Source organism: Melozone crissalis, unplaced genomic scaffold (genome assembly GCF_028551555.1).
Source record: "Melozone crissalis strain CALT ecotype California unplaced genomic scaffold, PUWL_Pcris_2 ptg000063l_1, whole genome shotgun sequence".
Taxonomy (NCBI): Eukaryota; Metazoa; Chordata; class Aves; order Passeriformes; family Passerellidae; genus Melozone; species Melozone crissalis.
The window spans coordinates 12,099,342-12,120,659 of record NW_026535841.1 but is presented as its reverse complement, the minus strand read 5'-3'; the positions used below and the strand labels follow the sequence as shown (position 1 = coordinate 12,120,659).

General features: G+C 50.7%; 1 protein-coding gene and 1 pseudogene across 3 annotated transcripts in view; one reads left to right on the top strand and one right to left on the bottom strand.

Moving 5' to 3' along the window:
* Positions 1–2,454: 2,454 nt before the first annotated feature.
* Positions 2,455–3,448, bottom strand: LOC128945333 (protein FAM32A-like; annotated as a pseudogene).
* An 809-nt stretch (positions 3,449–4,257) lies between these two features.
* Positions 4,258–21,318, top strand: part of CUX2 (cut like homeobox 2) — a 61,431-nt gene continuing 44,370 nt past the window's right edge. For 2 of the 3 annotated variants that reach the window (XM_054288586.1, XM_054288588.1), the window contains exon 1: positions 4,515–4,638. In XM_054288586.1, the coding sequence (XP_054144561.1) occupies positions 4,594–4,638 (45 nt within the window). In that variant the 5' untranslated portion in view covers positions 4,515–4,593. Of the gene's footprint in view, positions 4,339–4,514; positions 4,639–21,318 lie in introns of those variants that run through there. The other variant, XM_054288587.1, reaches the window with a different exon arrangement.

The window sequence follows — 21,318 nt, the reverse complement described above, 5'->3', positions numbered from 1 at the left end:
GGCATTGGGGAAAGGGATGGGGGAAAGGGATGGGGGAAAGGGGTTGGGAAAGGGGCTTCTGGGACCCCAGGACCAAACCCACTGGGGGCAGTTGACAGAGACTGCACAGGATGAGGACAGAGCTCTGCAGCCGCTGTCGGGGTGTCCACGAGGGATGTGCCCAGGGCTGCAGCTGGGTCTGAGCTCCTGGGCAGCCCCAGGCCCTCACACATCCCTGCTTATCTGATGGCACTGCTGTGCCATGGTGAGGCTCCTGGTGTCCCTCTGCCCATCCTTGGGACTGAGCAAGCTCCCAATCAGCACTGGGTCACCATCAGACTGGTCACCACCAGCATTGGGTCACCATCAGCACTGGGTCACCACCAGCACTGGTCACCGTCAGCACCTCTCACTGCCAGCATCACCCCTGGGCTGCCTCATGGGGCCAGCTCACTGCACAAAGGAGTTACATGGATCACAAACAGACAGCAAGGCAGGAAAAAATTAATGCCTGGAATGGGAGAATGGGAGTGTGCTGAAATCCCTTTTTTTTTTTTTCCTTTTTTTCCTTTTTTTTTTTTTTTTTTTTTTTTTTTTTTTGTTAAAGTACACAGAAAAGCCCCTTCCGTATTTTAATTAAAAGCCTTTCAGGAGAGGAGGCAAGGGGCTGCCATTTACAACGGGCTATTGTCAGGCACACAAAGCAAACGGGGCTGGAGACAAACTGATTTATTAACCTGCATCTCACAGTGCTCCCGGGGGGGGGTGAGCCCTCTGTGGAGGGGGTGGCAGCTCTGGGGTCCCCCTGCTCCCCCTGGGGTGCTGCAGGGCCGTGGGGCAGCCCCCAGGGGACACAGGGGACAGAGGGGACACGGCTGGTTTGTGCCACCCCGCAGCTCCCCGTCCCTCCAGGTGGCTCAGGGTGCGGCCCCTCTCCTCTTCCTCCCTGCTCCCATTGATTTATTAATGATTTGGCCAAACAGGGACATTCCTCCAAAGCCCACAATTTAATTTGCTCACCAAAGATGCCAGGTTAGTTTTATTCCTGATTTATGAGCAGGCGCCTGCGTTCCCTGGGCAGCAGAGCAGGGCAGTGATTTATGGGGGTGAGATCAGCTTTGTGGGTGCAGGGAGAAGATCCCTGTCCTGGTGGTGTCCAACAGCAGATCCCAGGAGCTCCTGGAGCATGGACAGGCTGGGCAATCCCTGCTGCTGGCACGGGGAGGAACCAGCTGTGACCACTCATCCCACCTGGGCTCACTGACCCACCCATGAGCGAACCTCCCCTTCCTGAGGGAGGGATGGGAATGATTCCCACCTGGGATCTGCCCTTGCAGGGCCTCTGCTCCCACCCCCAGCTAATTACAGCCTCATTAAGGTGAAGCAGCTTCCTGGCACCACCAGCAGCCCCAATCTCAGCGGCTCCCAGCGGTTTCCACTCCCTGGTTTTTATGATTTGGGGGATGAGGGGATCTATTTATGGCACTTGGGTGGCCAGAGCAAAGTTGGAGGCTTTGGCCTGTGTGCCTCCAAGTAGGAGCAGCACCTGGGCATTCACATTTGGGGTCTCAGTGTCTGTGGAATTTGCTGTTGATGGCACCAGTGTTGGGATTTCAGCTCTCTCAGCACTTTCATCTGGGGATCCCCAGTTCCAGGCAATGTTTGCTGCAGGACCATAAGAAACATTTGCCCCTTTTCCAGCTAGCTCTGAGGCAGGGAAGGTGCTGGTGCAGGGCTCACAGGAGCATCCAGGCTCTCTCTCACACAAACTGCCTCCACTCCTGCAAATCTTCCTTTGAACTTTGATTTTCTGTTCACTTGCTCTTCTGCCTGAGGCGTTCTGCAATCGTGGGATTGTGAGCTGCTCTGAGTTTCTCTGAGTGGAAGAGATGAGAAGAACCAGATCATTTCCTGGCTGTTTGTGCTGCAGTGTGGGGCCAAGGTCACTTTGTGGGTCTGCCTCACCCTTTTGGACAATTTCCCACACCTGTCCCTGTGAGAATTTGGAAGCACCTGCAGGGCAGGGTGCGGTTTGAAGAGTGTCCCTTTTCTTCGGTGTCTTCTGAACTCAAACTCTGCTTTTTGGTGGAATCCCAGGAGCCCTGCAAAAGGCAGGGTGATACCTGGGCAGCGAGGGGCTGCTTCCTCCCCAGCTTTGTGCAGAGAGAGGCTCCAGCAATGCAAGATTTGCTGCAGTTTTAGGAGCAGTAAGGATTACAATGACCACTGCAGAGCACTGGTGGGTTTGCTGGTGTCAATGCTGCCCCATCTCCCTCCAGCCCTTCTGGGAGCACAGGGATCCCCCTCAGCCTAGAGGAGACACTGCTGCATGCTTGGTTTTATAAAACAAGTCCATAAATTAAGACAGTATAAAGCCATAACAGCTCAGACAGTTTATTAGACAATATGGAGAAAAGACAGATTTACATGGCTTGATACAAACAAAACACAACTCCATCTCCAGAGCCGTGAAAAGCAGCCTGGTCATTTAGTCCAGCTGACTTTGGGAATGTCATGGTGCTCAGTCAGAGTATCCCAGTGCCTGTCGAACTCCTCCACTCGCTGCTTGTGGGGTTTTCAATGCTTTCTTCAGGATCCACTCCCTTTGCCGCTTTTCCTGCATCCTCTCGAAAGCCACCTGTGCTGGGGTCTGCTTGTCCAGCCCACGCTTCTCCTCCTGCTCCTTCTTGCTGCTCATGACCTGCTCCAGCAGGATCTGGGCTTTTTTGCCTTCTTCTTCTTCTTCTTCCTTTTGCTGGCTGCCAGGGCTGTGCCACTGCCCTTGAGCCGCAGCGGAGCGTGCTGTGCCGCCTCGTAACCCGCTATGGACCCGCAAAAACCGCCTGCAAACACAGAGCCCTCCAGCCAGGGCTGCAATGGGAAATAACCCAGACCCTCCAGGGATCACTTCGAGGTCCCCCTGGCAGTCTGGGTTATGCTCGCTCCTCCTAGGGACTTTGGTTGGAAGGATGGAAGGCAGCCCTCTGTCCAGAATTGGTCCATCCTGGGCAAGGCAGGCTTGCTGATCCCACCCTTCTCGCCGACCAAAAAATGACTAAGAAGTCAGAGGAAGCTGGAAGTCCCAAAAGTTAACATAATTCACACGGGAATTACTGCATGTCACCTCTGACCATCATGGGATATGAACACGTGGGGGCCAACTCCGTGTCTGGACGGGCTGTTCGGGTCCAACCCGGCCGGCTGCGGACCCCAGCCCACACGATCTCACAAGGACAAAGGTAAAAGAGCAGAACTCTCTTCTCCACGCAGGAACAACGCCCCACGTTTATTCCCAAGGCGGGAAAGAGCGCGATGCCTGATGGCGGGAAACTTTTAACCCGGGGGAACGAGGGGCGGGGCTAGAGGACCTCAGCCAATGGGATAACAGGGAGGCGGGGAGAGGGGCGGGGCCAACCAGGGAGAGACCACCACGCTGACAATTGCGGGGGGGGGTAAAGGGGAAGACCATGTGGCGATAGGATACAAATTATGTGAACAGCGCAAATTACAGAGCACCCAGCGCAAACAACTAATTAACTATTTATTGCAATACAACAGAGGGGCAGCTCCGTGCTTGTCTGCCCAAAACTGAGCCGTGGCCACTGGGGCGGGGGTCCCTCCAGCACAAACGTGGCACGGCTCTGCTGGGAGGCTTCCCCAGGGATTTGGGAATTTATTCTCCAAGCCCCTTGGATATGGCCAGTACAACAGGCTATGGGGCAAGGTGGTGCGGAAAATGTAAAGTTGTGGCGTTTTGGGTTTTATTTGTGGAGAAGCAGAGAGGGAATTTCTGGGACAGGTGTTGTGAGTGCTCAGACGCTGCTGGCTGGGCTCTGTTCCTCTGCTGAAGTTGGTTGGATTCTTCAGAGCCATTGAGAAATTTAAAAATACAGCCCCAAACCAACCTGAATTCGGTGTATTTGTGAATTTGGGGATTTCTGGCTGCGGAACGCTGGGAGCGTGTTTGCTGTAGCCATTCCCAGCAGGTCAAAGGTGCGGGAAGGGTCAGATTGGGCTGATAAAAACCAAACAAACCGAGAAAAGTTTAACCGGCGGCTCCCGCCTGGCGATTTTTCCAGCTAAAAACCTTTAATTTAGCCTGGAAAAAAAATCCATCACCGGGGGGGACAGAGACTGAGACCCTCGGGGGGTGTCCGGGAGCGGCGGGGGCGATGCTCGGGGATGTCCCCGGGGGGGACAGGGCTGGTCCAGGAGGGAGGGACCCCCATCCCTGCTGCCCCCGGTGGGCACGGGCGGCCCCCGCTCCCTCCGCGCCACCGGGCTCCCCCAAGATGGCCGCCGAGGTGGGATCGATGGATGTGTCGATACCGGACACGGTTTGATGCCCGCCGGCTCCAGGTCGGTGGCGGCGGCGGGAGGGAGGGAGGGGATGGAGGGAGGGAGGGATGGGGGCGGCCGCCCGATCACTCCCCCACCCCTCTCCCCGTCCCTCCCTCCGTCTCCCCCCGCGCCCGCCCCCCTCTCTCCCTCCGCCCGCCCTTCCCCATCGATAGGTATCAGAAATTGATCCCCGCCGCCGCTGCCGCCGCCGCTCTTTGTTCGGCGCCGCCCGCCCGGGAGCCTGGAGCAGAGCATGGAGCAGCGCTAGCGGCGATGGAGCCGCGATGGAGCCCCGGCCCCCGCCCCGCCGCCCCCGAGGTGACAGCAGGGCCGGGGGGCGGCCGCCGCTCCGCCCCGGCGGGAGGGAGGACGGGAGGGAGGGAGGAAGAGGAGGGAGGGAAGTTGCGCGGGATGAAGTTGCGGGGAGCGCGGCCCCCCCGCGCCGCCCCGCCAAGTTTGTGGCGGTGCCCGCCCGCCGAGCGGAGCCGCAGGTGCCCGGAGCGTGCCCGGCGCCGCCCGCAGCGGGGGCGGCTCGGTGCCCGCGTCCCCCGGGGCGGGCAGCGCCGCGCGGGTGCGGTGATGGGTGCGGGGATGGCGGAGCGGGGCTGCCCCGAGCCCCGCCGCCCTGCCATTGTTATCCGCGGCCGGTGCGCGGGGCCCGGCCGGCCCTGAGCGCCGGGAGCGGGTCGGTACCGGGCGGCGCTGCTCGCAGCGGGGATGGATGCGGCGGGGGGGCGGCAGCTCCTTTGTGGCTCCGGGCAGGTCACGGCCGCCGTATCCCACCGTGGCACCCTCGGTCTGTGAAATTCCCGGTAAGTCCTTTGTTACCGTGCGCGGGGGAAGGTTGCCGGGGGCTGCTGACAGTTTGTGACCTTAAATACGCACCTTCAATAGGAGGTGGGTAATTAACACAATGGCTCTCCCAACATAATGGGATGAAAACCCAACCTGGAGCCGCTACGCGCATTTCCATGGATATTAAATGGGTTTATCCCTGTAGGATATTCCGGAGTTTAAAATGCAGCGTGCTTGGGAGGGGAGTAAACAAATTGAAATGCGATTGATGGGGCTCCGGTAGTGGATCAACAGTTCCAGCATTTAATGCATTTTGGCTTTTAAGCAGATTACGTGCTGCATCTGCGCTGCGCGACCCGAAAAGTAGCGCAGGTACCGCGGCCGGTGGGTTTGCCATGACTGCTCAGTCCTGGCATTGTGGCCGGGAAGGGATTACGGCTCTCAGCGCTTCGGATACAAAAGCGTTCCCCGCTAAATCGCTCTAATGACTTTTCCCGGGTGCGCGCAGCATCTTTATTTAAATATAAATATTGGCAGCTTACTTCGGGGGCGAACTTTGCCGGAGGGAGAGGTGGGCAGGGAGGTGGCGGCTCTCCCTTTTTCCTTCCTTATTTCCTTCCTCCCTTCCTTATTTCCTTCCTTCCTTCCCCGCCGTTCCGCCTGGCCGGTGCCTGTGCCCGGGTGCGGAGCTGGAGAGGGAGCGCTGGGGATTGACTTCTGTCCAGGCAGCAGGATCGCGTTGGGAAAGGTGACCTTGTGCCAGCTTGGCCTAATGCCCTCCATTAAGAAAAAAAAAATTAAAAAAAAAAAAACAGGAGGGGAAAGGAAAAAAAAAAAAGGAAGGCAAGCAATCAATTTATAATTCTTCCATCAGTTTATAATTCTTCTTCCAAGAGCTTTTTCTCTTTTTTTTTTTTTTTTTTCTTCCTTTTTAATGGATGTGTCTGAGCAGCTCTGGTGGCCTGGGGCTGGCCGGGAATGGTAGAGTTGTTTGAGCCGCCCTGATGAATGGTGGGCATATGGAAAACGCAGGGATAATGTGGCGCTCGGCAGCGCTCGGATCGAAACGCGCTGAGCCCTTTTACGGCGGAGAGGCGCGGAAATGAGGAGAGATAAAATTCTATCAAAGATAATGCCAGGCGTATTTCACCGGGTTATGAGATTGGTTTATTGTGTACATTACTAATGCAGTATTTTTTTACAGCTTTTCTCGCACGCGATAGGCAGAGCGGGATTCGTACCTTCGTGGGGTTTTTGGGGTTTAATTTGCTTGGGGTTTATCGCGTTCTGCTTGGCACAGGGTGGATTTATGGGATGCTCCTTGCGCTGGATAGTGCTGCTCTAATCCAACCCGTTCTGCCTTAAAAACGGCAAAAAAAAAAAAACGGGCAAGAGATTTGAGCTGCTGATTTGGGGTAATAAATACAACGGGCGGGCGAGAGCGATTAAAGCCATCTTTTATAAATGTCTTCACATCTCATTATGCAGATGAGCTCCGGCTACACGGCTCCGAGCCTTTGGTTCTCGTCAAATAAAATGTTCTTGGGTTGATTTCCCGCAATGCAAATGCTCTCTCCGTGTGCTGGAGTTGGGCACAAACTTCGGCGACTCTGCCGGGTGTGGAGGGCTCCGAGCCTGCTCTGGTTTGTGAAATGTTTTTGCTGTTTTAAAGTTTAGGGGAGAGAAAAAAAAAAAAACCAAAAAAAAACCCCCACCCCACAACTGTGGATGTGACTAAAATATTATAACCTTATGATATTCTGAAGTGCATAAATTTTACATATCAGCTACAGAGGGAGTTTAGACATCCATTAAATGATATGACAGCTTGACTTATCTAAATGTGCATCATTTAACAATGTGTCAAAATTCTGCTTTATATAGACGACAGCAGTAAATAAGCCATCAGTCCTCTTGGCTGGAGCTTAATTCCTGGAGCTTGGACTAATAAACTCAGCTGCATTCTTGTGGAGCAGCAGGAGAAACCTGGGGGGAGCCTGAGGTGCTCCTGGGGCAGCTCCACCTCTGTGAATGAATGCCTCTGGTGCCCTGGGTTTTTGGGGCTCTTATGGAGAGACTGGAGGGATATTCCAGTTTGGTCCAGCATCTCCAGGATCCAACATTTTCCATCTCCATCCCTGCTGGCGGGTGGGATGGTGGCTGTGCCCAAGGGAAAGCGTGGGGAGCCCAAGGAAGCTCTGGGTGCCCCCATCTCAGAGGGATTTTTGCCTTTCCCAGCTGAAATCTCCGGGTTTGTGGAATTGCAGCTTGTGCCCAGGGGCTGGCTGGGAAGCCTGGGAATGCAGTTTGTGCTTTCCAGTGGCTCCAGCTGCTCCCGGTGCAGCGGGGCGTGGGGAGCGCTGGCTGTGGAATCATCTGCTTTGAACAATTAATCGGAGTTTGGGCAGATGTCTGCCTCATGCTTGGCTTGGCTGCTGGCTGATGGCTCTGTGCTCCTCCTGGGAGCTCCCCCTGACCACAGCTCTTCAGGTGGCTTCTCCTGCAGGGCTGTGTCCCATTGGTGGGGACACAAGTGACGCCCCTGTGCTTTACCCAGGAGCTCTGTGTCCTTAGGGATGCTGGGCTGGAAGTGCAGGGAGGTCCGGCTGAGCTGGGCACTGAAATGCTGATGCAATGTTCAAATCGTACAAATCCTGTGGCATTTGGTCATGCTGGTCATGGGAGGACTCAGTTGTCCTGGAATGTCACTGTCATTGACCGCCTTGTGATGTCCCCTTCCTCAGTTCCCTCCTTGATGATCCATCCCACCCCCCAAATCCTTCATTAATTCCTGATATTTCTGCTATTTCCAGTTTATATATGAGGACAAGGAGGAGATGTGACTTGCTTCTGGTCCCACCTGCTCTGGGGTCACTATTGAGCATCGCTGGAAAGTGAGGCTGGAGTTCCTGAAGTGAAATCTGATTTTTTTTTTTCCTTTTAATTTTTTTTTTTTTCTGGCTGAATAATTGAGATGCTGCCAGACAAGAAGAGCTGCAGAAAATGAGAGTTTATCTTTAGCACCACAGTTCTCACTTTAGAAACTGGTGACCCCAATTCCAGCCTGGAGAGTGACTTCTTCCCTAATTAATAAATCCATTAATTAATTGTGTGCGTGCTGCAGCCCATTAGAGATGTACATGCTGGCCTCCTGATCCAGTTTAGTGGATTGTCTCTGTGGCCTTGGAAGCAAGGGGGGGAAAAAAGGGATTGTGACCACCAGGCAGCTAGGGGGACGGGGATGGAAATATAATTTGATTTTTTTGTGGGGCTGCAGGGATGAGCAGCTCCTGGTGGGTGTTCCAGCTCAGTGTGGGATTGAATGGGGTGCCCAGGGCTGCTGTGCCCACTGAAATGGGGGTCAGCGCTGAGGGCTGGGGGTCCTGGGGTGCCTCTCTGTGGATGGGGAGCAGGGAGACACCCCCAGGGCTGGGGGGAGAGGAAGGTTCAAGCCTTGGGTGATGTGAATTGTTATTTATGACCAGCTTAGGAAGCAGTGCACTCCCAGCCCTGCCAGTCCTTCAGGAGGCTCTTGCTGAACTTGAAATCCTCAGCAGAGCCTGCGGAGCTTGGGGTGCATCTCCCTCCCTGTGCTCCCTCCCGCAGTTAATTTTTCTTGCTGTCTGCAGGGACCTGGGATGAAAATTCAGGCAAATTGTTGTGTGTGCTGGTCCCAGGGCTCCTGTTTTCTCTGCTGAATGGGAAGCTGGCTGTTGGCAAAAGAATCATCATCTTTAAATGCAGGAGGCTTTGCTTGCCTGTGGGTTTTGGGGGCTCTGCTCCCCCATTTTCCATTCCTGCTTTGCTGACTGGAGAAAATTGTTCTGTTTGGGTTCCCAGAGGTGGCTGCATGTCCCAGGGGACAGCAGTGCTGCTTCTCCTCTCCTCCCTTGAGTGCTGCTGTAATCATGGTGCCACATCCCTGGCCGCAGGAATTCCCACATCCCGAATTTCAGGGAATTATCCTGGGAGCTGCCAACAAAACACAGCAAATTGAAATTACAGGGCCATTGTTTGCAGGCAGGGGAAGGTGAGCAGCAGCATCCTGCTCCTTAGCATGCCTTGGAATGGGTTTTATTTTGGATTTTAAAGCCATGGGTGTGTGCTCCCTCAAGACAGAACCCACAGTGTAGCACATTCCCACTCTCTGGGATTGGGAAAGGCACATCAGAGACTTCCATTCCCCCCCAAATCCCTGGGTGAAGTTTCTCAGAACATTTTGTACCATCCTGCTCCTATTACCGAAAGATGTAATTCCCCAACTTGGGAGATAATAAGCAGGTATTGACTTCTGCTGGGGTCATTATCAAGATTTATTCAGTCAATATGGCTCCTTGGGTCAATAAATCTTGAGGTTGATAAAGGAGGAATATATACTTGCAGACTTTATTAAAAAGTTTTCCCCTTTTGTAACACTTTTTTCCTCTGTGTTGCAACAGGATCTGTGACTGAGTTTTCTTTAATTACCTTTTTTTTTTGGTTTTTTTGTGGTGCACGTTTTCCTGCAGCTTTTGGGCTGCCTTTCCAAGACAGCACAATTTGGGAAGCAGGATTTGGCCCTGTGCTGGCTCTGGTTTGCTTTGTGCTGTGATTCCCCCTCTCCTGTCTTTGCTGGGTGAGGATTTGGGGGAATAGGGGCAATATTCATTATTCCCAACATTGGTGGCTTTTTTCAGCTGAGTTCCCTGGTTGCACCGACACCTCCTTCCAAAATGGATTTAGTGCCTTTTATTCTTTAGCATGGCCTTGCTGGAGATCCCTTTGGTGCTCTGGTTTGCTGGAGATCCCTTTTGTGCTGTGATTCCCCCTCTCCTGCCTTTGCTGGGTGAGGATTTGGGGGAATAGGGGCAATATTCAATATTCCCAACACTGGTGGCTTTTTTGAGCTGAGTTCCCTGGTTGCACCAACACCTCCTCCCAAAATGGATTTGGTGCCTTTTATTCTTTAACATGGCCTTGCTGTTTAATTATTTTTCTGCCTACTTTGGTGCAGCACAAAGTGATTTCCCCAAAGCTGCCCCAGCACCCCGAGCACTGACTTTGCTGTGCTTTAAGCGAGCGTGGGGCCGATTTAATCTTTAACTCTCGGCGTGTGCCTGTGCCAGCCATTCCTCCTGCAACACACATTCCCAAAAAAGTAAATAACCAGTCTGAACCCCGGGTAAATATTCCTCTGGTGGGAGCTGAGCCGTGCGTCAGCCGCTGCGAGCGCGCCGCCGTTGCCTTTGGAAACGCTCCCGTGGTTTTACACCAAAGTCAGGACCTCGAGCATCCTTTGTTTTCCTCCGTCAGGATAACATAATAAAGTATTACCTGGTGCTGGCAGCAGGGCTTGTAATGTGTGCTGTAAGCACGAAGCAGAGCCGGGGTGTTATTGCTCAGCCTGGCTGCAGAGGACATTTATTCCTTATTAATCACTGACGGGCAGAGCTGCCTCCGTCTGCGGCTCTGGGAGTGCTGCACAAACATCCCCGCATCCCCGCGAGCTGGGGCATCACTGCCCCTCCTGCCCCCTCAGGTTCTTGGCTGAGAGAGAGCTGTGGGCTCTGTGAGGGCACAATTTGGGTTAAAAGCCCCCTGTGATGCCCAGCATGGTGGAGAATGGTGGGGACCCCCATGCTGTAGCTGTCCCTCAGGATGGTGGGGCTGAGCTCCATCCAGGGCAGGGTTAGGTTTAATGTAGGATAGATTGGATATAGGTTGGGTATCAGGAAAAGGTTCAGCCCCCAGAGAGTGCTGGGCACTGCCCAGGCTCCCCAGGGAATGGGCCCGGCCCCGAGGCTGCCAGGAGCATTTGGACAACACTCCCAGGATGGGATTGTTGGGGTGTCTGTGCAGGACCAGAGGTTGGTTGGTCGATGATCCTTTTGGGTCCTTTCCAACTCAGGACACCCCATGGTTCTGTGAGTCTGTGGGGTCTGTCCCCTGAGCAGCTGCTGATGCTGTGCCAGGTTGGGATGGGATGCAGTGGGAGGGGATGCTGTGGGATGAGATGGGATGGGATGCAGTGAGATAAAATGTAGTGGATGGGATGGGATGCTGTGGGATGCAATGGGATGCAGTGGAATGAGATGGGATGAGTGAGGTGCAGTGGGATGGGATGCAATGGGATGGGATAATGGGATGTAGTGGGATGGGATGGGATAGGATGGATGCAGTGGGATGGAATGAGATGCAGTGGAATGCAGTGGGATGGGATGCAGTGGGATGGGATGGGATGCTGTGGGATGCAGTGGGATGGGATGCAGTGAGATGAGATAGGATAGGATGCAGTGGGATGGGATGCTGTGGGATGCTGTGCCCGCACCGCTCCAGTTCCCTCCTCTGGCACCAGCCCATCATTTGCTGATGCCAGCCCATCCCAGCTCCTCCCAGCCCCGTTCCTGGCAGGGCTGAGGGCTGGAGGGTGCCCTGCCAGGCAGGGCTGTGCCCTGGGCACGGCTCCAGCTCCATCCCAGCACCCCGGGCCAGCGGCTCCGCTCGGCACACGCCGCGGCAGCGTCTCCCGCCACCGCGCTTCCCTCTCAAATAAAAGCAGCTAATTAACATTATTCTTTAATTATTGCCTTTATCAACAAGGGGTCTGGTTTGTACCAGCAGGATAGTCGCTTTCCTTTCCGCTACCCAAGCGAATGCTTCAAGTCCTGTTGCTTTTGAAATGAATTTGATGTCATCTGCCCATTGTCACTTAATGGGGACACTTGGGTAATGATTGTGAGCTCCAGCCCTGTTAGCAGCACTGCGAGCGTGTAATTTAGCCCCTTAGGCAACGGTACTTTTGAAATCTCTGGATAGTTTTGAACTCTCTGTTCTTAATTAAATATGCAATTTTTCACGGTAACCAGGTTAATTCTTTTGTGTTGTGTTGTAATACTGTTAGGAATTTTCATAGTTCTTATTAAACATTATTCAGGCATTGTGAATTCCATAATTAAAAAAAATGAAAAGAACAAAGCTTGATTCACTTCTTTCTTTTCCCTGGTTAATTTATCAAATGAATTTTGCAAATTTTTCTTTTTCTCCCCAGACAGCGTGCCAAGTGTTTTAAAGGGGAAGGATTTAATTGCTCTGTAGGGATTGGTTGGTTATGAAGGATTTGGCTGTTTGATTAGTAAACCCTATTGGGAATGGTTTAATGCTCCATGATCTTAAAAATTGTCTGATTGTGAGGCTCTCCAAGGATGTTTTCTCTCCTCCTCGTGTAGGAAAAGGCTTTGCACAAGTGTGATTATGAGATGGGGAGGAGGGAGCCGAGGTCGGAGCTGGGTGATCTGGGCTGCCCTGGCCACGAGGAGGAGGAGGAAGATGAGGATGGTGAGGCAAACCAGCAGTTGTTCCCTTGTATCCCTGCAGATTGTGGGAATGCATCCTAGGATGGGATGGGTCCATCACTCAGTTCCTCCTCCAAGGCTCGCTGCCTGTTTTGTCTCTTGCAACATGATGGAATTTGATGCAATAACTGGTTTATTGAGAGGCAAACCCCTGCTGTGCTCCCCGTGCCTGGATCCCTCTGGTGTCCCTGGGATCCCTGTGAGGATGTGGCTGGGGGATCCCTGCAGGCTGGACATGCACCAGGAGGGATGTGGGGATGCAGCTGCTGGGGCTGGATCCAGGTACCCCAAAGCTGGGGGATCCCACCTGCTCTGGCTGTGGAGCCTGGGGCTGCCCAGCCAGGAGTCTTTATCCTGGCAGGATTTAAGAAAGGATAAAACCACTCAATTTCTGCTGGTTTTCTTGCCCCCTTTGGATCCAGAATTGATGGAGGTGGTGCCTGTGCACTGATAGTGGGGCTGCAGGGATGGGCTGTGGCTCCAGTGTGCCAGGAAGGGCACAGTGCTCCAAAATCTTCAAAATCCCTGCCGGGGAAGAGCCTGGGCTTCCCTCCTGAGCATCCAGGAACCAGTTGTTGTTAAAGCCCTTTTGGATTTGATATAGAGAAAAAAAAAAAGATCAATATTTGGTGGTTTTAGCCATATGGTGCCAGCTGGGCTCCCCCTGATGTTGTGGGGTGAAGGATGGTGGGGCCTCACTATGAAATAACAGAACAGAGTGGTGCTGGCCCCCAGTGGGATTTTGAGGGGAGCAGGAGGGGCTTTGGAGCATCCCTGGAGCATCCCTGGAGCTGCAGCCCAGCCAGGATCGATCGTGGCCAGGCTGAGGGGGCTCCCCTGGGGTTGTTTGGGCTTTAAGGAGAGGTCAGAGAGTCATTACACTTATAAATGTATTACTGTTTAAGAGAAGAGCTGTCATTATCTTTGAACTTGGTTTATGTGGCGCCAATTTTTTCCCCGTTCTGATTCCAGCCAGGAGGATCAGCCAGGCTGGAGCAGCACCTGGATAGGGCTTGGGGGAGGAAATAAAGGATTCAGCAGTGCTGGGAAGGGGGGCTTTGCCTCAAAAAGCTTTAGAATCTGTGCTTAGAACTGCTGCTTTCCCCCCAAAACTTGGAGAAAGGTGTTGGTTTGAGGGTTGGGGAACCAAGTGATGCTGTGGTGATGCAGCTGGCAGTGATTCTGGGCTGGAATCTGTGTCAGGGCTGGGGTTTCTCTGCATCATCATCATCATCATCATCATCTTTTGGGTGCTTTTGGGGAGGGACAAGTCAGCAGGATGAGTGAGCAGGTGGGATTGTCACCAGCCCACAAAGAGAAATCCAAGGTGCCACCAAGCAGTGGCATCACCCCGTGGCAATGCCCCCATTGCTGGGTTGAGCAGCGTGGGCAGGGATGCCAATGGGGCTTAAAAATAAGGATTGAAATCAAAATAAATCCCAGTTATTCCCTCAATTTTCCTGTTCCTCATAGTCAGAGTGAGGCACTGAATGAGCAATGCTGGGCTGTGGCTGAAGCAGGGACACAAACCCTTTGCCCTGGTGGTGACACAGGCTTGGAGCAGAGACCAGCAGGACTGAGGAGTTCCACTCCCCACAGGGCTGTGCTGAAGGCAGAAAGTCACTTAAAAACAAAGAAAAAAACGACCAAAAAAAAAAAAAAAAAAAAGGAAAAAGGCTAGACATCTAGACATTTGCAAGGCAAAGGGGAGCAGATGCCAGTAATGTATTCCCAGGCATGACACAGAGTGGCAGCATGTCATGAACCGTGTCCCCAGGGACCCCTGGCTCTGTGATATTGGCTTTAACCCCCAGCAGCACCAGTAAATTCATCAGGCTTACGGGTATTGCTCTTGGACTACTGAATAATTTACAGTTGCAGAGCCCAGCCAGGTTCAGGTCACCGGGGTTCATGGGTTAATAACAGGTTTGGTTTTTGTTGTCAGCATCTGCCTTGATAACATATGAAAGAATCCTATTCTGTTGATTAGATTTTGAAATGGATCAATTTTTAATCAGCAGAACATCTGACTCACTCGATAAGAGGAGCGTGGTGGAGACAGGACGAGGGGCTCGTTATTTACAGGATTGTTTGTTTTTACTAATACGCAAATCCTCGCTGGGGCTGGAGCCTCTCCCCCCCTTCCCTGGCCCTGGATCCCCCAAAATAAATCGCTGGGATTATCTGCAGCCTCCTGCCAGGTGTTTGATCCATCCTGTGACTGGGTGGGAAATCCATGCTGCTGCTGAAGCTTTGATTTAACTATCTTGTTATCGATGGAAAGCATTTACTTACCAGTCACTTAGAACTATTTTACGTTTTGGGGATGTTTTATTCAGGTTTTCCTGAGCATCCTTCATGGAGCTCCCCTCTCCAAGGACCACCAGGATGGGCTTGTGGGTGATGGGAGAGCAGGGAACAAACCCTGGTGGTATGCAGAAATATCCTGGTCAAATTCCTGCCTGTGAGCAAAGTTTCTGAGGGAATAACTTTTGGTTTTATCATTCAAAAGAGCTGTATCCCCATGGAAAAGGTAAATACTGAGTGGGGGACCTGGCTTTGCTTTGGTTATTTGCTTAAATAAGCTTTGCTTATTTATTTTCTAAATTATTTGGTTTTGATTCTTGGGCACAAAAAAAATTTCCAAAGTTGACATATTTCGTTGCATCTTGATCAACTGCACGTGTTTCTTTCTTTCTGAAATAAATATTTTTTTAAAATAATAAATTAGTGGGTTTTTAATGGAATCCACTGGATCAAAATTTTGGCTTGAAGCCAGTCAAGTGGTTAACAGCCACCATCACAGGACTCCCTGAAAATCAAATTATGTTTTTTAATAACAGAAAAGTTAAAAGTCTCATAAATGTAATTTTGGGAAGAGTGTCAGCAGGGTACAATGGTACAATCCCACTGGCTGGGGACTCTCTTTCACTGGCAGATACTGATATAAAAAAGAACTTATTGGGATGATAATTTGCATGGGTTTGCCCTGGGCTCTTTGGGATTTTTCTTTTAAAACTTGTGCCTTCTGGCAGTCTCCTTAACCTAAATAAATATTCTCCCTTGGGTCAATTAAGATCATGGTGAGAAATTGCTCCTGGTAGATTTTTTGTTTTTCTTCATTTTTTTTCTCGAAAGTGTGGTTGCTTCTTAAAAAATTGGTGAATTTCTGAATTTATAGGTAGAGGTTTTTTGTTGATTTGATGAGGTGACGATTTAAGTATTGGGAGAAGCTGAGGGCTCTGGCTGGAGGTGGAGATGTGAAAGTTGGGATGGATTTCCTGATCCCATTGGATTTCCTGCTCCCAAGGGCTCATTCCTATAACCTGGAAATAGCTCTGCAGGTAATGGGTGTTTGCTCTCAGCGGACACAGGTGATGTATCAGCCTCTCCTAAGATCATTAGCACAGTGAGAAGGTTAAATATGCAGATTTTATCATCCCTGGCAGGTTTATCTGCAGGAGAGCGACGGGTGTCACAAGTTTGGGGCGTCCAAATGAAGTTTATTTTAGTGATGGAAAATGTGCTGCTTCTCTTGAGCATCTGCTGGTTATTTTCTGACAAGAGTTGGGAAAAAAAACAGCTTTGCAAAGAGTGGAGGGACTCCTGGGCTGGTTTTTATTAAATAAAGGGTGCTTGGGAAGCAGTGATGGGGATTAGTGCCCGATTTGGGCAGTGGGAGTTGCTCTGGGAACTTGCCCAGTTCTTCCTCCTCTGGTAACTTATTAACTCCAAAAATTGTCCTTGTGTTTAGCAGCTGGGTAAATGTGTATTGCTGATGGGTGCCTGGGTTTTAATGTCCCTGCTCTGGGCAGGATTGACCCAGAACAGCTCCAGAGCTGGTGCTGCTGCCCTGTGGGAGCTGGGTCTGGCATGGAGAGAGCAAACAGCCCAGGAGGGGCTGGAAATGGTGCTTGGCTCCTTCCTTTGCACCTTGAGGCCGTGCAAAGGGGTTGCTCCTTTGCAGCTCAGGGTTTTTTTCCAGAGTTCCCATCCCTGGAACTTTTCAACAGCAGGTTATACAGGGCTTGGGGCAACCTGGGGTTCTGTCAAGTCCCCGTGCTCATGGCAGGGGGATGATGTTCAAGAGATGATGTTCAAGGTCCCTTCCAACCCAAAGCATTTTTTATTCTGTGATTCATTTTGGGTGTATGAATTTGTACCCCAGCCAGTCCCAGGTACAACCCTGTGTGTCACTCCAAAGCTGCTTGGATTTGATCCAGAGTTACCAAAACCTGCAAACCATCCTCTCCTCCTTCCTCCTTTATTTTTTTTTTAATCCATTTAGCCAAGTATGATGCTGCAATAATTTTGGGCACCACGGGGTGTTTGGGTTCATTAGGTCTCGCTGTGGGGACCATACAAATTTACCTTTTGACAGCAGTGGTCTTCTCTGCCCATCCCTTCCCTTATGGAAGAACCCCCTTCCCACCAGGGTGCACAACCTGAGCCTGGAAGGGTTTCTCTGCATTTCTGTCCTTTTTTAGGCTAATAATTAAACCATAATGACAGAGCCCAGCATCTCTTTGTTTAAAGAGCAGATGGAGTGCTCTGGGTATTAGCATGGCCCTGGCTCCCAACAGTGCCAGCAGCTCCTGGAGCTCAGGGTTGGAATGAGCACCACCAAAATTCCAAAGGCATTGGGGTGAGCTGAGATGCTTTTCCTGCCCCTCTTTCTTACCCATGGGTGAATCCCAGGAAGCTGCTCCAAAAAGCACCTTTGGATGCTGAGCTGGCCCAGAGCTCGTTGTTCCCTCCTCACCATCATGATGTGGAGCTGCAGGGATGATTTTGGAGCTGGCAGTGATGATGATTTTGGAGCTGGCAGTGCCATCCTGGAGGATGCAGATCCATCCCCAAAAATCCCAGTTTTTCCCCATTTTCACCCAGCATCACCATCCAGCCACAGTTCTCCTACCCCCATTTCTCATTGACACACTTAATTTTTTTTCCTAAGCAGCCACAATTGATAATTTAGCTCTGGATAAAGCCACCTTGCAGCTTTTTCTTTCTTAGAGGCCAAAACATTGATGTTGTGTGAAATGGGAGCTTTGAGGAGGCTTTGTATGGAACTTAGCTTCCTGAAAAATTTATTTACTGCGACTGTGATCCGCAGGAGCGAATTGATGTTTATCTATAGTAGTTCTTGCCAGAAAAAAAAATGCATAACTGCACTTTCTTGGGAAGCTTTGAAAGGCCTTTTAAATAAGTGTCTAATAGTAGGCTCTCAATAGCAAACAGCCAGCTTGATAGACAGTGTACAGTATATTATTAACTATAAGCAGGCTTAATCTTTTCCTCATGTTTTAGAGAATGCTTTATAACCTTGTGGCCAAAGAATTCATGATCACCAGGTATTTGAAGCTAAGCAAAAATTATACCAGCTGTAACTGCTGGGGGATCAATATTGCTGGGAGAGGCAGCGAGCTCCTGCTGCAGCCCTGGCCTGGAGCTGCTGCTCCCAACCACTCCTGGATGCTTCCATGGGGTTCAGGTGGCACAGGAGTGATGGGGAGGATTCCCTGGGGAGGGATGCTCGTGGGGAGGGTGTTGTTTGTTTATTTTCCTCATAATTTCTGTGTGGGATGGGGGTCCAGGTCCCAGCTCAGTGATGGAATTGAGTCCTGGGGTCATTCAGGCTGGGAAAGATCTCCCAAGATCATTGAGTCCAACCATTAACCCAACACTGTCATGTTCTCCTCTTAGCCATGTCCCCAGGTGCCACAAGTGGTTCCAAGGGTGGTGATTCCACCCCTGCCCTGGGCAGCCTTTTCCAATACCTGACCGACCTTTCAGTGAAAGAATTTTCCTGAATTTCCAATCTGAACCTCCCCATGCCCAGCTTGAGGCTGTTCCCCTCTTGTCCTTTGCTCCCTGGGAGCAAACCCTGATCCCCCCTGGCTGCCCCCTCCTCTCAGGGAGCTGTGAGAGCCAAAAGGTCCCTCCTGAGCCTCCTTTTCTGGCCCCATTTGTGGTTCCCTCTTTTGCTGTGAGTCCCTCAGCTGCTCCTGCCCTGCTGCTGGATCCTGGGAGCTCAGGCCAGGAGTCAGGGAATCAATAGATGGTTAAGGTGATAAGTGGCTTTGCTAAAAACCAATTTTGCAAGAGGAGTTTGCAAAGGGGTCAGCGGAGAGGATCTGTATCTGCAGCCAGGAGCTCGACCTGGATTAACCTGGGAAATTCAGAAATCCCCTCAGTGTGGGGTGGCCACTCTCCTCCTCCTCCTCCTGAATCCATGAATCCCTGTGGATCCCATGGGAGGTGAGCCTGAGGAATATCTCCTTCCTCCAGGCAGAGCATTTGGGTGAGGTGAGTGTGCCTGAAGGGGAATTAAACCAGCAGAGTTTGGCTGGTCCAGGAGCAGTGCTGGAATTTTGGTGGCAGTATTTACATGTGGATGGGGAGCTCCTGTGTAGCTCCTCCAACGTGGCTGCTCTGAGCAGGCTTTTCTCTAATGTCCACCATGGCTGGATGCTGCTTCCAGCTCTGTTTTCCCTTGAACAAACTCATTAATTGCTCCCACTGTTAAGGAGATCCTGTTTTAGGGTGCTTTATTGCTTTTGGCACAGCTTGGTGGCACTGCTGGGATGGTGGCACTGCTGGGATGGTGACGCTGCTGGGACTGTGCCACCCCCTGGCACCAACCATGAGTGTCTGAGCTCTCCATGTCACCATGTGGACCCCAACCCTGTTCCTGTAAGAGATGGTTTAGGGAGGAATGAGCAGGAATGGGGAGGAACAGATTTTTTGGGATGTTTCATCCAAGTGTTTCCAACCACCAGCAGCTCCCATGTGGATTTTCTGTGGGCAGAGGATTTTGGGTTGTTTTTAGACTTTCTGACATTTCTCTGGCTTGACTCATCTTTTCCCACCTGCGGGACCAGGAAAATCCCCCAAACTCCATCCTCAAATGTTGGACTCTGGATCTGACGGCAGAACAAGCCAGCACCAACATCCCCTCTCCCCTTGGGCAACAATTCTTTATTTTCTCTGCTTTTTTCCCCATTTATCAGGTGGAATTCCCCCAGAAAGAGCACAGTGGGCTGCTCATTCCTTGCAGTGGAGCTTTGCTTTCAGCCCATTATTTATTACTCCATCTCTCCCCTGCACAGCCACTGTTCGGATGCTGTGGCCGAAACCACCTTGTTATGTTATTTTATTTTATTTTATTTTATTTTATTTTATTTTATAATATTTATTTATTTATTTATTTATTATTTTATATTTTTTATTTTATTTTTAAATAATTTTTTATTAATTTAATTTAATTTAATTGTATTGTATTGTATTTTACTTTTTTTTTTTTTTTTTTTTTAATCATCATGGGGAGGCTGTTTCTGGATGCTGATTGACAGAAACATCTTATCTCCTCTAGTCAAAGTGTCTCCTCTTTGCGTGGTAATGAAAGAGTTTGACACTTTGACACGAGTGTCAAACACTTTCCCGGAGATGCAAACAGTGCAGGCTTTGATCTAGGTGCAAACTGGTTTTACTACAACAAACAGATCCCCCCCTTTCATCCAGAAAGGGAGATAAGGGGTTTCAATTGGTGCTAAGTAGCAGCTGCTCTTAAGGGTTTTTAAAAATAAAAATAAGAAAAAATATAATAATGGAATAGTGGAGCTGTTATGTCATGTTGTAAACCAGTCCTGGTGCTGTGCACTGAAGTGAGGTGGGTGTAAAGCCAACAGTGGGAATGATAAATGGGAGAGAACCCTCCTAAAATAAAACCACAGAAATTTCCACTTTTGGGAGACGCTTGGATTTTTTTTTTCCCCAGTATTTCCATCTCCAGAAATGCCTTTTCTGGTGAAAATTCATTGTTTTTCATAAAAACGATGGGGTTTTGTGAAAAAATAACCACTCCTGCTACTAGTTTGGGATTTTTTTAAGGATGAGGGAGGCAGGCAGATCTTTTGGGTGCTCTAGGGTTGGTGCCTTCACTGGGATGCTGGGTCCTGTCCCATGGTCTCACCCAGGACAGCTCCAGTGGGACCTGCAGGGTTTTCCATCCATACTTTCCCTGAGGGTGGGATGTGCCTTTGCCTTCTCTCCCCTCCAATTTTCACCTGTAATTTTCATTAAAGGTTGATATTTATTGTGTTACCCCCTGGCCAAGCCTGGAGGTATTTTAAGCCCTGGTGGGAGGCCTGGAGGGAGGAATCCCAAACACACCCGAAGGCTGACAGAATCCTCAGTCATGAGCTTTTCTTTTTCAGCAGATAACTTTTAAGTAGAAATGGGTAAAATTCCTTCCTGGCATCACACAGGCTGGACCATGCCTGGATTTGGCCCAAGTTTGTCTAATTAAATGCAGCAGCACCTTCTCTCTATTTTGAGCATCGAGCTTGGGCACAGATGCCCTGTGAGCAGCTGAAGAGAAGTGATGGGATGTATGGAAATTGTTCATTTACAGCAAATCCTGTGGTTTGTTTGTGGATTTTCCCTTCCCTCTCTCCTGCATGGACACGAGCAGGGTCAGCCTGGGAATTGCCTTGTGGATTTGGGAGTTTTCCTTTTAATGTTTCCTTAGAAAATCGTGGCTCGTTTTTAGATGGTGGCTTTGTTGTAGTCGAGGAAAGGGACAAAAAAAACCCCAAAACTGGAAAGGTGACTTGGTTTAGATGGAATTTCTCCACAGCCAGAGTCGGGGAATTTAATAGGAAGGAGCTATTCCACGTTGCCCAGCCTGCACCAGAGATTAAAACTCGCATTTCATTTTTATACACTGTGGTTAATCCAATAATGATCCCGTGTTCCAAACGGCAATAATATCTTTCAGCATAGTTAATCAGAAGAGACTTAATGCTGTCACTATTTATTAACCTTTGTTGAAAAGCAAGAAGTTTTCCTACTAATCTGTGATTGTTGC